Source organism: Cutaneotrichosporon cavernicola (genome assembly GCF_030864355.1).
Source record: "Cutaneotrichosporon cavernicola HIS019 DNA, chromosome: 5".
Taxonomy (NCBI): domain Eukaryota; kingdom Fungi; phylum Basidiomycota; class Tremellomycetes; order Trichosporonales; family Trichosporonaceae; genus Cutaneotrichosporon; species Cutaneotrichosporon cavernicola.
The window spans coordinates 1,365,986-1,381,177 of NC_083397.1; the positions used below are offsets into that span (position 1 = coordinate 1,365,986).

Below are 15,192 nucleotides of genomic sequence, written 5' to 3' on the forward strand. Positions count from 1 at the left end.
CCTTTTCGCCACATGATGACGACTGATGAGCACGAGCACAGCACCAACTCTCCATCTCCATCTCTCCAACCTCTCCACATCATGTCCTGGGACAACGCTCGGCGCCATGCGCGCGCCCTCGAATCCGCACTCGACACCAAACTCGCATCCTATTCCCGCCTAGCGGCAGATATAGCCGGCGGCGGCCGCTTCGGTGGCCCCTCAGACAGTTCGGCGGAAGATGGTGTCGGGGGCTATCGACTGGTCGAGGAGGAAGTCGACGAGTTGTTGGACAAGGTGAGTTGGCTGGCCTTCAATATATCCTCCCACCCTCCCACCCTCCCAACCCCTTTCCTCCGACCAACTCTCCTCCCCCTCCCTCTCCCCTCTCCCCCTTCCCTCTCCCCCCCCGTCTCCCCCCGTCTCCCCCCCTTCCTCCCCCCCCCCCCTTCCCCCCCCCCCTCCCTTCCCTCCCCCTCCCCCCCCCCTCTCCTCAAACTCACCCCAGCTCGAACAAGCCATCGACGACCTCGCGGCACAGATGAACTCGCCAAGCCAAGCCCCCTCTGCGTCGATGCAGCATGCGGCACAGCGGCACAGGGACAACCTCGACGATTATCGGCGCGAGTTTGCGCGTGTCCGCAAGGGCATTGAGGGGGCGCTGGCGAGGAGTAATTTGCTTGGAAGTGTGAGGAAGGATATTAAGTGAGCCGAGCGAGCGAGCGAGCGCAGACATGGGCGCGAACAGGCTAACCTCAGCGACTACAAATCCGGCCTCTCGCCGCAGACAGACGCGCTCCTCGCCGACAGAGGCCGTATCGACTCGTCCCACCGCATGATGGACGACACGCTCAACCAGGCCTATGCTACACGTGAGGATTTCGCCCAGCAGCGCGGGATGCTTGCGTCCATTGAATCGCGGATGGGCGGCGTGGTTCAGCAGATGCCGGGGATCAACCGGCTTATTAGCATGATCTCGACACGGCGGCGTCGGGACACTTTTATCCTCGGCGGCGTTGTTGCGCTGTGCGTTTTCCTACTCCTCGCGTACCTGTTTGGGGTATGAGAGTGGCGACAAGACGAGGACGCGCGAGAGGATGAGGAGGAGGAAGGCCCTAGGAGCGAGCAGAGGAAACCGAGCCGCGAGGAACGATAGAGTGTACAACATGTGACATGTGACGGTGCGCACAGTGCATAGCTTAAGAGTTCCAGATTCCAGACTCGACTGCTCGCTGCGCAAGGAGACTGCAATGTGAGGCCATGTCCAACCACCGCTGTTATACCGCAACCAGTGATCACTACGAGCAGCAGTACCAGCAAAACCCCCACGACCACTACATCGTGTAGGTACCTAGATGCTACAACAGCTACAGACTAGTAGTCGTCACCGCGCGACACGACCTCCTTGCACGTGGGCCGGAGGAGGATGGTGTGCTCAAACTGTGCCGTCTGCGCACCAGGCGCGTGGTCAACGAGAGGGGGGTAGTCGGAGAGGATCCCCTCGCGAACGAGCGTGTTGAGGCCGAGGAGGTAATTCTTCTCGCCAACGTGCTCGAGGTATCGGCGGCAGAAGGGTAGAGTGCCAAAGTTGGCCTTGATGCTCTTGAGCAAGTTCTTGGCCGACTGGTGGCGCAGCGTGTAGTTTGCCGGCTGCTGCGGCGTGAGAGCATAGTGCGAGCACGTGCCGTCCTCGTCGACACGGCCGTTGCCTGTGCTCCCGAAAGTCTCAATGGCAAAGTACTCGCCCTCTTCCATGCGAGTCGTGTCCTTTGCCGCACCAAACTGCTTGACAATCGGCACACTCTTGCCAGGAATTCCGTCGTGTCCGCCGTGGATGGTGTAGGGAACAATACTGTGTCCGTTCAGGTTACGGATACTCTTGACGGGGTAGACCTTTCCGTTGACCTCGACCTCGTAGCTCTCCATTACTTCCTGGATCTGCTCGCCAATATCGCACAGCCGGACATCAATGCCCGCCGCGGCGATACCCGTGTTCGTAGCGTCCTTGACTGCCTCGAGGAGCTTGTTCCACGTCGGCTCCCATGTGAGCGTGAATGCCGAATCGACAATCCGCCCCTTGACGTGAACACCAAAGTCGACTTTGAGCACGTCGCTCTTCTGCAAAACCTTGGTGTCTCCGGGGTTGGGCGAGTAGTGCGCGGCCACCTCGTTGGTGCTGAGGCCCGTTGGGAAACCGATGCCCGCCTCGAACCCGTTCTCCTCGACGAGCGAGCGCGTGCCGTTCTCAATCATGTCGGCAATCTCAATCATCGTCATGCCAGGCTTAATGTTACGCGCAGCATACTGCCGTACCTGGCGATGCACCTCTGCAGCCTTGCGGATGTTCTGGTACGTGTCCGTCGGGTCGCCCTGCAACAGGCGTTCCTTCTCGCGCATCTCCTCGGACGTGATGCGACAAGTCGTGCTTCTGTCAGCTCTGCAGGGAGGGCAAGCTCACTCGTCCTTGTACTCGACCTCCTCGCCGACGGGGTACACGCCGTTGCGGAAGATTTTGCTCAGCCCCACGCGAGGGGGCTCGGACTGGACCATAGCGGCAGCCTTCTTCTTCTTGGCTTGGGTTAGACTCGTCACAAGAGGGGTAGCTCACGCTTTTTCTTCTTCTTCTTCTTCTTCTGGGCGTCTGATGTCAGTTCAGCACTGGGTATGACAAGCAGACGTACCTCCCCCCGCAGGCCCCTCTTCGTCGTCATCTTCGCCCTCGTCGCCCTCGTCCTCGACCTCGTCGGGCTTCTTGTCCTCCTCCTTGTCCTCGATCCTGAGGTCGTCGACCTTGGGAAGGGCGACTGGCGCCATGGTTACACTCTGGGCGTGAGCTGGGCACTAAACAGGCTACCATTTGTCCTCCCGTGGATTGTTCTCTAACAGATCTTGGATGACGGGGTCACGAGATGATAGCACGTACATTGATACACTTGTGTCAAATGAATAGGGATGCCGTAGCGCCAATCTGGCTATGGTTACTGATGCTAGGAGTGGATGAGTGGATGAGTGAATGAGTTGGAATGAGATGGAGAGATGGAGTGGAGTATGCATGTCCAAAGTGCCCCAAGTGCTCTGCTGACCTGTGGCTTTGCCTCCATTCCTACTGTCATCCGAAAAGTTGCCACCACTCAAATTCCGTCATCACCTCCACTCCACTCCAATCCGCTCGACTCCACAGACCATGTCAATCACCTTGGCCTACACCCTCGACCCGCCAGCGGGCATTACCGCCCCCGCCCCACCCAAGGACGAGCACAGTTTCGCCATTTCTCCTGGTGCCGGCCGATCCAATACGGAAGCCTATTACGCTGCCGCGTCAACCGCTCTCAAGTCGGCGCAAGTGCAGGCCAACGAGGTCTTCACGGCGTGGAAGGACGCCGTGGGGGATGCCGAGAAGCATAAAGAGAACGTCGGCAATGTCGGCAAGGGACAGGGCAAGGCTGCGCGTATGATGGCTGCGAATAAAGCGGCTGAGGCGGCTTTCGATGCGCAGGACGACGATGACGATGATGAGGATGGCGTCGACCTCGCTGAGGCGGGGGCTTGTGAGTGCCTTTGCATTGGAATGGAGCTGCTACATTCCACTGCTGTAGTAGGGCGCCAGCCCGCGGGCTGGTTGTACTCTTGAGCTCTGAGGGCACGCTGGCTGCTGAGCCTGGACGTGAAGACAGTCCACGGCGCAACGCCCAAGTACTTGAAAGTGCTTGAACGGCCGTTGCTAGATTCGACTGGTTGAATCGCAGCGGCTGGATTCACGTGATCGAGATGCGGCCGCTACGTTCAACTATTGTTGTTGAAACCAAGCTGACGCCAGAAATATACATGGCCCGATAGATACGGAGATTACAGATTACAGCCCCGTGGTGAGGGCGGCTCTGCTTTTGTTGGCGAGAGTAGACCGATCGGCGACTTTGCGTGTGCTTATTTGGCAGGTGGATGTGGATGGCACACGCTGGAGTGGAGGTGGTCGATGAAAGCGAATACCGAGATAGAGATGTTTTACGGCTGCCGTTTTCTTCAACGACATGGCTGTCGGACGAGCACATGTAGGTTGGTTATACATTATACATTGCATAAGGCACATTGTATTATTGGGATTGGATGTTAATGGGTCTTGTAGAAATTGTTTCGGACGTGGTCGGCCCCATGGCGCCACAATACAACTCCAGATGCCGTATGGAGGCCCGTCGCGTCGGTCGTTGAGCCGGGTTCAGCCTGGTCGTGAATCCTTTTCCCGAAGCACCTTCTACACTGTACGTGGCTTCAACTCAGGAGTCTTTACAGTCGCGTGGGATATTGGCGGCTTTGGCGGAGTAGACCGATTGGCGTTTATTAGCGGCCGTGTACCATCTCCGCGGGCGGTTTTGATCCGAGAATCATTAACCATCTATAAACATTCTACATCGCAATCCTCGCCAACTTCGCCTAGACTCAACGCCCCCCCATGCCTGATCAAGCTGATTGCCCTCGTTATACCCTCACTTGCACCGCCAGCAGCCACGCCATCATACCGAGTGCTTACCCCAGAGCCTATGGGATCTTTTGGGATGAATAGTCTGGACCAGCTGGGTATTGTAGATGGATGTTCTATGCTCTCGGTTAACGCGCCAATCGGTGGATCTAGATGGGTGACGGCATGAAATCATCCCCACTTCCTTCCCCTCAGTACACCCGACAATACCCCTTCCCCCCCTTCCCCCCCTTCCCCCCACCCCCCGCAATATCTATATAGCCCACTTGATCATCCTCACTCCTCCAGCTCTTTCCCCCATCCTCTCCAAAACAACAAAATGTCTGCCCTCGCCGCCCTCCGCCCCCTCGCTCGCGCCTCGGTCGCCCGCACCACCGCGGTCCGCACCATGGCCTCGTCCTCCAGTGAGTATTACAGCGCGCTACTCGCCCACCCAACCTAGCTTGACCACTGACAACCCAGAGTTCCCCGTCTACAACTGGGAGGACCCCCTCAACATGAACTCGCTCCTTACCGACGAGGAGCTCGCTGTCCAGTGAGTATCCAGCATCAGAGTTCACCCAACCCCAACCCCCAAAGCGTAGGGTTCGGTGCACTCGGGAATTGGAAGGGCCTACCCGGATATCGCTAACTCTACAGGGAGACTGCCCGCAACTACGCCCAGGCCGAGCTCCTGCCCCGCGTCACCGAGGGCTACCGCAACGTGAGTGACTACCCAAACTATCAAACTATCAAACTGACCCCCGCAGGAGACCTTTGACAAGGACATCATGACCGGCATGGGTGAGCTCGGTCTCCTCGGCCCCACCATTGAGGGCTACGGGTGCGCCGGTGTCTCGAACGTTGCCTACGGCCTCATCGCTCGCGAGGTCGAGCGCATCGACTCTGGCTACCGTTCCATGATGTCGGTCCAGTCGTCGCTCGTCATGCACCCCATCCACGAGTTCGGCTCCGAGGCCCAGAAGGACAAGTACCTCCCCAAGCTCGCCAAGGGCGAGTGGATCGGTGCCTTTGGCCTCACCGAGCCCAACCACGGCTCGGACCCCGCCGGCATGGAGACCACTGCCACCAAGACCAAGGACGGATGGGTCCTCAACGGCTCCAAGACCTGGATCTCGAACGCTCCCGCCGCCGACGTCTTTGTCATCTGGGCCCGTGAGGTCATTGACGGCCAGAAGGGCAAGATCCGTGGCTTTGTCGCCGAGAAGGGTATGGAGGGTCTCTCGGCCCCCAAGATTGGCCACAAGCTCGCTCTCCGTGCCTCGGTCACCGGCTCCATCTTCATGGACAACGTCCAGCTCGGCGAGGACGCTCTCCTCCCCAAGTCGGGCGGTCTCGGCTCCCCCTTCTCCTGCCTCAACTCTGCTCGTTACGGCATCTCGTGGGGTGTCATTGGCGCTCTTGAGGACTCGATTGCCCGTGCTCGCGACTACGCTCTTGAGCGCAAGCAGTTTGGCCGTCCCCTCGCCTCGTTCCAGCTCGTCCAGAAGAAGCTCGTTGACGCCCACGCTACCGCTACCCTCGGTCTCCTTGGCTCGCTCCAGCTCGGCCGCCTCAAGGACCAGGCTGGCGAGTGGTCCCCCGACATGATCTCGCTCATGAAGCGCAACAACTGCGGTAACGCTCTCCAGCAGGTTCGCGTTCTCCTCGACATCTTTGGCGGCAACGCTTGCTCGGACGAGTACCACGTCGGCCGCCACGAGGCCAACCTCCAGGTCTGCAACACCTACGAGGGAACCTACGACATCCACGGCCTCATCCTCGGCAAGGCCATCACTGGCATCCCTGCTTTTGCCAACTAGACTAGACTGTGTGGTTTTGTGTCTCTCATCTCTACATCTCATTAGTCGTGTCTAGCTCTTGGGCTGTGGGTCATGTATAAGTATTGCTAGAATGTGTGGTGCGGGCTTGCCTGTGTGTCGAATTCAGATGGAGCCTACGTGGTCGTTGGCCGCGATCGCCTTGTTGTGTAATTCGACATCAAACAGGCTGCAGGTAGGGTAGAGATGCTTGCATTCGACACACGAGATCCTCTTTGGACGCTATCTTTGCGCGTTCTCTCTCAGTTAGCTTCTTGAGCAGTAGGATGCCAGGTCAGCTAGTTGAGCACAGGTCGGCAAGGCGGCGCGGTCTGCTGGAGATCTTGTCCACGCATCTCCAGCTGGATCCTTTCTTTCCCCGTGCACCATCTAGACGCCGTGTAGTCACTACATTCATTCAACCTCTACCCCTAGGCTCGCTACATCAGAGTCGCCACAGGACTGTTTGGTACAGATGCAACTAACGCCTGGCTTTCTGCTAGCGACTCTCATCGATACGCATCAGCTGTTTCCAGCTCTACTCTCCCACGGTACAACACGGCCGGATTCCAGGCACGCACGCGCCTCGATCTCGGCTGTTGCCGCGTACACCGAAATCTCCAGACCACCCGTTCATCAACACATCTCGCCATGGCTCTCCTCCGTCCCAGGCTCAGTCTGAGTCTGGCGAGCTGTCCTGCCGTGGGATCGTCCTCGCGTACGCTGGGTCGAGGTATCCGCACAGGCTCACCGCCTCGACGTCCATCCGATCCAGAGGACGAAGAAGGGCCAGTCATTGAGCTCGGCAGTCCTCCCCCTCCGCCCCCGCCTCCGTCAGAAACACCCCGCGCATACTCTTACACCAATGGGTATTCTGGACGGTCCGAGAAGGGCCACGATGCGCCTAAATACGACGCGCCTCACAATGCGCCTAAATACGACGCGCCTCACAATGCGCCCAGATACGACGCGCCTCGCTACGACACCCCCGCCTACCCCCCTCACAACCCCGCCTATCCTCCTCACAGTGCCAGCTACGAGCCTCCCAAGGTCGAGCGCGATCCTCCCCAGCTCGAGCGGGACAGCGAAGTCACTGCCCCCTCGGACGTGCGCGTCAAAGTCGAAGGCGCGCCCCGGACCGAGGACAAGCCCACCGAGGCGCCGATCCTCCTCTCTGCCGATGCGCCGCCACTGAACGTCCCGCGTATCGCCGCTCCACCACCCGACTCGCCTCCCGAACCTCCACAATTCTCCGACTCCACGTCGTCCGCCTCCGAAGCAACGCCCGCCAAGGAGGAATGGGAGCGCAAGTACGAGGAGCTACAGGCGGCGTACGCCAAGAAGATGGATGAACTGCGTGCGGTAATGGACGAGAGGAGGAAGAAACTCGCCATAAAGACGGGAGAAACGCTCGCTCTGGTCAGCCAAAAGGTCAACGAGGTGACGGGGTACCGCGAGGTCGAGCGACTCAAGCAGAGCGTCAAGGATCGGGGTGAGTGTCATCTCTCCACAGTGTGCCGAGCTGACGACAGAACAACAGATCAAGGAGGGGCGGACAACCGTTCGGGAAGCCAAAAAAGCGTACGAGGACGCAGTCGCGACTCTCTCAAGCACGCAGCAGAGCGTCAACGCCCTTCTTGAGAGAAAGCATTCCTGGAGCGACCAGGACGTCGCGACGTTTACGAAACTCGTTCGCTCGGACCATGCCAGTCGCGCCGCGGTCGCGAGCACCAACGACGCGCTGAAGAATGCCGAGCTGGATGTCGACAAGGCCTTCACTGGCCTCATGCAGTCAATCCTCGAGCGATACCACGAGGAGCAGGTCTGGAGTGACAAGATCCGTTCAGTGAGCACTTGGGCACAAGTCGCCGCCCTCGTGGCCAACTTGATCGTGTTTATGAGTGCGATCGCTTTCATCGAGCCATGGAAGCGCCGCCGCCTCGTCCAAGGACTCGAGGAGCGTGTCAGCGGCATGATGGGCCGCGTCGAAGGCGAGATCCAAGGGCTGGCGGACAAGGTCGGCGAGTTGGATACCAAGATCGCAGCGGCGGCCGTCGTGGCGGCGACCACAATGCCTGCGGGGGTGGCGGATGTGATTGGCGGAGAGGTGGTTGGCGAGGGCGAGGCTGCGCTGGTCGGCGATTCGGAGGCGCAGGCCCAAGCCGTCGCCGCCTTGGTGAACAGCCTTCTCGCCGACGCTCTCTCTTCTGAAGAAGCAGTCGAGTCGCCATTGCAAGTCATCTCTGATGGTGACTCGTACTCGGCCCGAGCGATTCAGTGGACCACAGCGCAGTTGGGCCACATTGCCGCTCCGAGCCCCGAACGCGACTTAGCGGCAGCGGGTTTGTTGGGTGCGGCAGCGGGCGCCACTGTTATTGGGTTGTGCTCGCTCATTGCGGGACTGCTTAGATCATAACCACTTAGAATCATGCACAGCATAGCATAGGCTTTAACGAGCAGTACGGTATGTGCATAAACCAACGCGCCGCTGGAAGAGAACGGAGAAGTGCTGGATTATTCCCGGTGTCGGTGTCGCCAAACCCGATCACGTGGGTTTTCCGGTGAGGTGAGCAGTGTGGTGCGGGAGTCGGAGCCCGGTCCGGTCCCCCGCCGGCAACTGAAGGCATTCTCTCCCCCCCCTTCTCCATCAACATAACATCTCTTTGCTCCATCTCTCATTCTTTTTAGCATTACACTCTCACTCAAGATGGCAGACTACACCACCACAAAGCCTTTGCTCATCGTCGTGATGGTAAGTGTGATTGCCAGCTCCGTCGTGGTACACTCAGCTGACGACAGGGCCCCGCGTCTTGGTGAGTGTACAAGTGGTCGGGCGAGCGGTTGGCGATAGTCTTTACTCTGCTAGTCTGCTGCGACATACAGCTGGGCGGCTCCACAACCTTGCTCGCTCCACATCTCGTCCTCCTTCTCCTCTCCCACCCCACCCTCCTCATCCACCCCACCCTCCTACCGCCTTCCCCATCCTCCCCACTGGCAGCTCACTTGCTGCTTCCTCGCACGCTTCGCACGCACATTCACTCACTGACACCAGCGGCAAATCCACCATCGGCAGCAACCTCGCCCGTGACCTCGGCATCTCCTTCATCGACGGTGATGCCCTCCATCCCCCGGCCAATGTCGCAAAGATGAGCGCTGGCAACCCTCTCGACGACGCCGACCGCCTTCCCTGGCTCCAGATCATCAGGGAAACTGGTATCCGCGAGTGCCACGCCGCCTGGGAGAGGGGAGACGGCCGCGTGCCCGGACAGGAGGAGGGGGAGGGCAAGCTCGGGCGCCCGGCTTGCGTCATTGCGTGCTCGGCACTGAAGAAGTATTATCGCGATATTCTGCGCGGGAAGGCGGAGGCCGTTCGGGAGGACAAGGTGAGTCTGCCGAGGGTGAATGCCGCTCTACACACCCGCACGCTTGGCCACACCTCCTCAGCTGCCCACACATTGGCGAAAGACGTTGAAGCGGCCACGCCCACGCCCACAAGCTAACCCCAGCCCATCATGAAGACCATCTTCGTGTACTGCAACGGCTCGCCCGAACTGTTGGCACAGCGCATCGCTGCGCGCCAGGGACACTTTATGAAGCCCCAAATGCTCGCATCCCAACTCGCAACACTCGAGGACCCGACATCCGAGCCCGGGGTCGTTGACGTAGACATCTCGGCCGACCCGGAAGAGGTATCGCTGCGTGCGTTGAGCGGCACGCGCCGAGTCGTGGCAGCGATGGACGCGCGTGGCGAATGATTTGTTCTGTCTTGTTTTTGTCTTGTCTTGTCTATCATTGGAATCATATGCATTTGGTTGGACCGTGGAACGGTGGACATGACGTGGGGCTCTCCTGAACCGAAAATGCATGTACCGACCGGCCCGGCATTCCCGACTCGCACTAGCCAACGCCCAACTTTCATCATCATGCCGCCCCGCACCGTCGCCGTCATCGGCGGAGGTCTGTCCGGCCTCACCGCCGCCTACCGCCTCGCAAAGTCGGGAGCACGGGTGACGCTCCTCGAATCGGCGCCACGGTTGGGGGGATGGGCCCAAACGCAATCTTACCCACTCTCATTCGAGCGCAATGGGCAAACTCACACTGGCAGCGTATCGCTCGAGTTTGGACCGCGTTCCATCCGTCCGCGGGGAGGACCAGGCGCACCAGCCATGCTCCAGCTCGTACGCTCCACCCCGCGCAACCTGACATCAGATCCAAGATTTGGGCCTTTGCGATCGCATCGTGCCGATTCCGAATGACCACCCAGCCGCCAAGAACCGATACCTCTTTGACCCCGATTCCGGCAAGCTGTCCGCCGTCCAAGCCTCCCCGCTTGCGGTATTGAATCCGCGCACAGCCCCAGCGATTAGGCAACTGTTGCTCGCCTTTGCGATGGAGCCGTTTCGCAGATCCAGACCGCCAGACGGCGACGAGAGCGTTGCGGCCTTTTTCGAGCGCCGATTTGGCAAACGAGTTGCCCGCACCGCCTCAGCCTTTGTTCATGGTATCTATGCGGCTGATCCAGCCGCTTTGTCCCTCCGCTCAGCATTTGGGATGCTCCACGCGGCCGAGAAGAGGGGCGGCAGCGTGGTGATGGGCATGCTCCGCAGCCCAAAGAATGAAGCAGAAGAGGCGGCGTGGGCCAAGATCGGGGAGCTGGGCAAGGAGAGGGAGGGATGGAACATGTACGCTCTGCGCGGGGGGATGTGCCAGCTTATTACGGCGTTGGAGAAGAACGCTCGCGATGCGGGAGTAGAAATCAAGAGATCGCGCGTGCTCCGCATCAACCCCGATACGAGGGTAAATGTCGAGACGAGCTACGGCCCTTTGCGGGTCGACCACGTCGTTGCTGCTCTCCCGCCCCGTCGACTTGATCGGATCCTCTCCGCCTCCCTCCCACACCTCCTTGCCAACTCGTCAACCACTGTCGGAGTGGTCAATGTCGTCCTCCCCCTCCCGCCCAAGGAAGTACATCCAGACGGATTCGGATACCTCATCCCTCGAGGTGGATGTAATCCCGAAGGAGCGCTGGGTGTTGTTTTCGACTCGACAGCTCTCCCCGGAACAGATGACGGCGGCTTGGAGGGCCAAGTCACCAAGCTTACCGTCATGCTTGGCGGTCCCCATTGGAGCAGTTATGGCGGCGTTCGCGAACCGGCACACGAGGACGAGCTTATTCCTCTCGCTCTCTCTCATCTCCGCCGCGCATTCCCGCATCTCAAAGCTGAACCACTCCTCACCGTCCCACACCTGAATAGGGAGTGTATTCCGACTTATGCACCAGGACACGGTGCTCGGTTACGGGATATTCACGAGGCCATCGAATCCGGCCCGTGGAAGAACCGACTGAGTGTCGTCGGCGCGGGGTATGGCGGGGTTAGCGTCAATGACTGCGTGCTCGGCGCGGAGATTGTCGCGTCTGGTCTCGCGAGCGGCACAGTCACGGGTCTCGAGCGGTGGGCTGATTGGGAGTAGCTAGCATAGCAGCGTAGCAGCATAGCAGCGTAGCAGCATAGCAGCGTAGCAGCATAGCAGCGTAGCAGCATAGCAGCGTAGCAGCATAGCAGCGTAGCAGCATAGCAGCGTAGCAGCATAGCAGCGTAGCAGCATAGCAGCGTAGCAGCATAGCAGCGTAGCAGCATAGCAGCGTAGCATAGCATTATACTGTTGCATACTCATTCTTCAAAACATTGTCTGGGCCTGGGTCTGGGTCAACACACGGATCCGTCATTGGCCGGGACGGAAGCAATTAACCCCTTCGACACCCGCATTCAACCCGGTCCGCTCACATTACACACTCCACATCGAAAATGGCCGACAAGTCCCAGGAGCAGGTCGTGCGCGCCCCCGAGGAGGGGACTTCTGTTGAGGTGCGTGTCGGGGGGAAGGAGGAAGGAGTGGAAGGGGGAGAGTGGAAGGGGGAGATTGGAAGGGGGACAGTGGGCCGGAACGCGCCGAGCATCCCTCTCCTTCATGCTTATGGGCTCCGTTATCCTCAACGGCCCGGCCCCCTTCTGCTCTGCGTCTACCGGCAATCCGCGAGTAGCGTGATCGGGTAGAACGTCGCGAGACGCCGTTCCCCTCTCTCTTCACTTACTCGCTCACACCAGTTCTCCCCCTCCCTCCTTCAACGCCTTATGGCTCCTCGCGCCGCTGCGCCGTCGACCGACGACCTGGTCCGCCAGCGCCTGGCAGCCGAGAGCGCCGCGCTGCGGCAGAAGGAGGCCGAGATCCTGGGCTCGATCAGCGCTGCCCTCGAGAAGGAGAACCTCGACCGCGACAAGCCCGGCACGTCGTCCGAGGTGCTGGGGAATGATATCGAGGCCGTCCGCGAGAAGATTGCTCGCATGGCCCAGGATAAGAAGAACCTCGAGACGCCCGAGTTGGCGGCGGCGCGCGCGGGGGTTGTGGCTTGTTACAAGTGAGTGCTGCGAGTGCCGAAGGCACGAGCCAGGGTGGGGGTCTGGCAGAGACGGAGGGGAAGGGCGTAGACGGAGGGGAAAGGCGTAGACGGAGGGGAAAGGCGTAGATGGGATGGAGTGGGGACCGGAGACGAGGCACTGGCGTCTGTCCTACCCTCTGGCCCTCTTCTACTTGTATGGCTTTAATCAGCTACGAATCTCATCCCCAAACTGCAACTGACAGCAGGAACAAGCCTGAGCACGCACTCGACTGCTGGCGCGAGGTCGACGCCTTCAAGGTGCAGGTCTCCAAGCTCGAGCAGGCGTTTGTCAAGTCGCTCCACTAGATAACAGGATGCATAGGCATGCTTAGGGCGGGTGGGTGCAGTTGGGCGGGTGGGTGGTCAGTTGGAGCGAGTATGTTTGTAGCTGGTAGCGCTGGCAGGAGCTGGGTTCTGGGGGGGAGAGAGAGAGAGAGAGAAGCTTGAGGAGAGCCACGAGTACGCTCTTGCGTCTCTGCAGAGTCGCGATGGCTCCAAGAGTATCTTGTTTGTGGCTTGCGGCTTCTGGCGTGACAAGGCCATCAGCCATAAAGGGAACGGAGTTCGGCGATTTCAGCCGACGCCGCTCGTCATTTCGCAACTTGAACTTGACAACTTGACATTGGTCAATCTCCAATCTCCCACTCTTCATCGCCACCCACACCCACAATGCATCTCCACTCGCTGCGCACTCTCGTGCGTCCGTCCACCTCTTTCTGCGGTCTCACCTCCCTCCGCGGCCTCACCTCCCTCCGCGGCCTCACCTCCCTCCGCGGCCTTTCCACCTCGCCTCCTGTTCGGCGCGACTTCAACCGCCCCTCGCCTCCGCATCTCCCGGCAGCTGAACAGGCGGAATTTGAGCGTCTCCAAAAGGCCGCCGAAGTCGCCGTGCCCGCAGGTCTGGAAGATGCGTCGCCGGACGAGCTGATCGAGGCGATGGGCAAGGAAGTGCATCGCGATGCGCGGGTGGCGACCCCGGCGTTTGAGGGCGACACGAATCCCAAGACGGGCGAGGTCGGCGGCCCCAAGCGCGATCCGTTCCAGGCGAGTAATGAGGATTGGGCTTTTGGAGGGCGGGTTACGGTGAGTCGTCTGGGGAACGAGAGGGCGAGGGAAGACGGAGGGAAGGGAGGTGATGAGGTGATGAACAGCACCCAGACAGTGGACTGCTGTTTACAACGCAACTCCGCTGACAGCAGGACTTTTGATCGCACAAACACGACTGCGTAGCGCACATGTCTCTCCCAAACAAACCCCACCCCCTGTAACCTATACTCCATGATAAATTGGTACATGCTGCTACGCTGCTGCTGCTCTACACATCACTCTAGGCCGCCGCGGCGACGGCGGGCGCCGGCGTGGGGCTTGCCGACGGCTGCTCGGCGGCAATCTTGGCCGCCTCGGCCGCCTCCTCGGCCTCGATCTTGGCGAACGGGTCGTCGGACGACAGGTCGAGCTGGTGCACACCGTTCTTGTCGATGATGATGCAGTTGAAGTTGAACTTGACGGTCAAGCCTGGGGTCAATTGTGACTCTTGTGACTGGCAACTGGCCAGCGAGCGGCAGCTGGTTCGCAATACACCCATTGAGGCCTTGCTGCAGCTTGGCTACCGCCTAGCCGCCTTTGGTGGCACACTCACGAATAGCCACCTCATTGATGCACTTCCTCAGCACTTCCAGCCCCTGGTGGCGATCGCACCCCTCAGTCCACCACTTGTCCATTGTGCTCAGCGCAACGAGCTGTCCAAACCCATGCGCGGCGTAAGGCACAACAGCCTTGGTACCGAGGTAGTCGATCCAGTAGAGGTGGGGCAGGTCGGTGGTCGTGTCGTACCCGCCGAGGAGGAGGTTGACGGCGTAGGGTCTGCGAGAGCGGAGGGCGTCGGCGAGCGAGCGACGGATCCACGCGCTCGCAGCGTGCGGGAGGAGCGCGCTGTTGTGCCGGATGTGGTAGAGGCGGACGTTGCGCTCGACAAAGTCGGCAAAGTTGTTCGTGTCGCCTGGCTCACCACCGTACGCCATGGCGAGGTGCGGGCCCAGAGTCTTGAGCTTGTTCTCGTCAGACTTGAACTGCAGGATCGAACGGCCTGCCGACATGTCCGACGCAAGGAGGACAAAGTCCTTGCCTGTGTATGGTGCGGAATGGTGAGGGACGGGAGACGAAGCGGAGCAAGGACGATAGCGAGGGGGACGGTGAGAGATTGTGTGTAAGGGAGCGGGCGTCAGCGCACAGTACGCTAGTGGATGGGAATTTACTCACCGCTGATGCCGAATGAACACTCCATTGTTGTTAGGATAGGAGTGGAAGAGGGGGTTGGTGAGAGTCTTGTTGGTGGTGTTGGACTGTCCACTGATTGATTGTCGTCAGCGTTGGAGGCGTTGACGGTTGCGCGTCCGGGGAATAATAGCGGGATCATTTAAATCGCATTACAGTATGACATCGACAATCGCATGGCAGTCACGTGGGTCATGTTATGGATTTTGGCAGAGAAACAACTGACC

General features: G+C 59.8%; 10 protein-coding genes across 10 annotated transcripts; 8 read left to right on the forward strand and 2 right to left on the reverse strand.

Annotated features, from left to right (window-relative positions):
• Positions 1–81: 81 nt before the first annotated feature.
• Positions 82–1,045, forward strand: GOS1 (uncharacterized protein; the record flags this gene model as incomplete). The annotated part of the gene is made up of 3 exons (XM_060601719.1): positions 82–276; positions 488–684; positions 739–1,045. The coding sequence occupies 3 exons, from the start codon at positions 82–84 to the stop codon at positions 1,043–1,045; spliced, it is 699 nt and encodes a 232-aa protein (XP_060458185.1).
• Positions 1,046–1,353: 308 nt separating this feature from the next.
• On the reverse strand, positions 1,354–3,080 carry MAP2 (uncharacterized protein; the record flags this gene model as incomplete). Its single annotated transcript, XM_060601720.1, has 6 exons — positions 1,354–2,404; positions 2,438–2,552; positions 2,588–2,620; positions 2,661–2,802; positions 2,903–2,911; positions 3,063–3,080. The coding sequence occupies 6 exons, from the start codon at positions 3,078–3,080 to the stop codon at positions 1,354–1,356; spliced, it is 1,368 nt and encodes a 455-aa protein (XP_060458186.1).
• An 83-nt stretch (positions 3,081–3,163) lies between these two features.
• Positions 3,164–3,816, forward strand: CcaverHIS019_0505500 (uncharacterized protein; the record flags this gene model as incomplete). Its single annotated transcript, XM_060601721.1, has 2 exons — positions 3,164–3,428; positions 3,797–3,816. The coding sequence occupies 2 exons, from the start codon at positions 3,164–3,166 to the stop codon at positions 3,814–3,816; spliced, it is 285 nt and encodes a 94-aa protein (XP_060458187.1).
• A 956-nt stretch (positions 3,817–4,772) lies between these two features.
• CcaverHIS019_0505510 (uncharacterized protein) lies at positions 4,773–6,255 on the forward strand (the record flags this gene model as incomplete). The annotated part of the gene is made up of 4 exons (XM_060601723.1): positions 4,773–4,857; positions 4,916–4,988; positions 5,093–5,156; positions 5,203–6,255. 4 exons carry the CDS (start codon positions 4,773–4,775, stop codon positions 6,253–6,255), a joined length of 1,275 nt encoding a protein of 424 aa, XP_060458188.1.
• A 648-nt stretch (positions 6,256–6,903) lies between these two features.
• Positions 6,904–8,668, forward strand: SHE9 (uncharacterized protein; the record flags this gene model as incomplete). The annotated part of the gene is made up of 2 exons (XM_060601724.1): positions 6,904–7,744; positions 7,785–8,668. 2 exons carry the CDS (start codon positions 6,904–6,906, stop codon positions 8,666–8,668), a joined length of 1,725 nt encoding a protein of 574 aa, XP_060458189.1.
• A 291-nt stretch (positions 8,669–8,959) lies between these two features.
• On the forward strand, positions 8,960–10,007 carry CcaverHIS019_0505530 (uncharacterized protein; the record flags this gene model as incomplete). Its single annotated transcript, XM_060601725.1, has 4 exons — positions 8,960–9,004; positions 9,052–9,065; positions 9,305–9,635; positions 9,759–10,007. The coding sequence occupies 4 exons, from the start codon at positions 8,960–8,962 to the stop codon at positions 10,005–10,007; spliced, it is 639 nt and encodes a 212-aa protein (XP_060458190.1).
• Positions 10,008–10,175: 168 nt separating this feature from the next.
• Positions 10,176–11,724, forward strand: HEM14 (uncharacterized protein; the record flags this gene model as incomplete). The annotated part of the gene is made up of 2 exons (XM_060601726.1): positions 10,176–10,430; positions 10,462–11,724. 2 exons carry the CDS (start codon positions 10,176–10,178, stop codon positions 11,722–11,724), a joined length of 1,518 nt encoding a protein of 505 aa, XP_060458191.1.
• Positions 11,725–12,059: 335 nt separating this feature from the next.
• Positions 12,060–12,997, forward strand: CcaverHIS019_0505550 (uncharacterized protein; the record flags this gene model as incomplete). Its single annotated transcript, XM_060601727.1, has 3 exons — positions 12,060–12,119; positions 12,360–12,670; positions 12,898–12,997. 3 exons carry the CDS (start codon positions 12,060–12,062, stop codon positions 12,995–12,997), a joined length of 471 nt encoding a protein of 156 aa, XP_060458192.1.
• Positions 12,998–13,360: 363 nt separating this feature from the next.
• On the forward strand, positions 13,361–13,899 carry CcaverHIS019_0505560 (uncharacterized protein; the record flags this gene model as incomplete). The annotated part of the gene is made up of 2 exons (XM_060601728.1): positions 13,361–13,774; positions 13,891–13,899. 2 exons carry the CDS (start codon positions 13,361–13,363, stop codon positions 13,897–13,899), a joined length of 423 nt encoding a protein of 140 aa, XP_060458193.1.
• A 119-nt stretch (positions 13,900–14,018) lies between these two features.
• Positions 14,019–14,975, reverse strand: PRE1 (uncharacterized protein; the record flags this gene model as incomplete). The annotated part of the gene is made up of 3 exons (XM_060601729.1): positions 14,019–14,206; positions 14,331–14,816; positions 14,951–14,975. The coding sequence occupies 3 exons, from the start codon at positions 14,973–14,975 to the stop codon at positions 14,019–14,021; spliced, it is 699 nt and encodes a 232-aa protein (XP_060458194.1).
• Between the last annotated feature and the right edge of the window lie 217 nt (positions 14,976–15,192).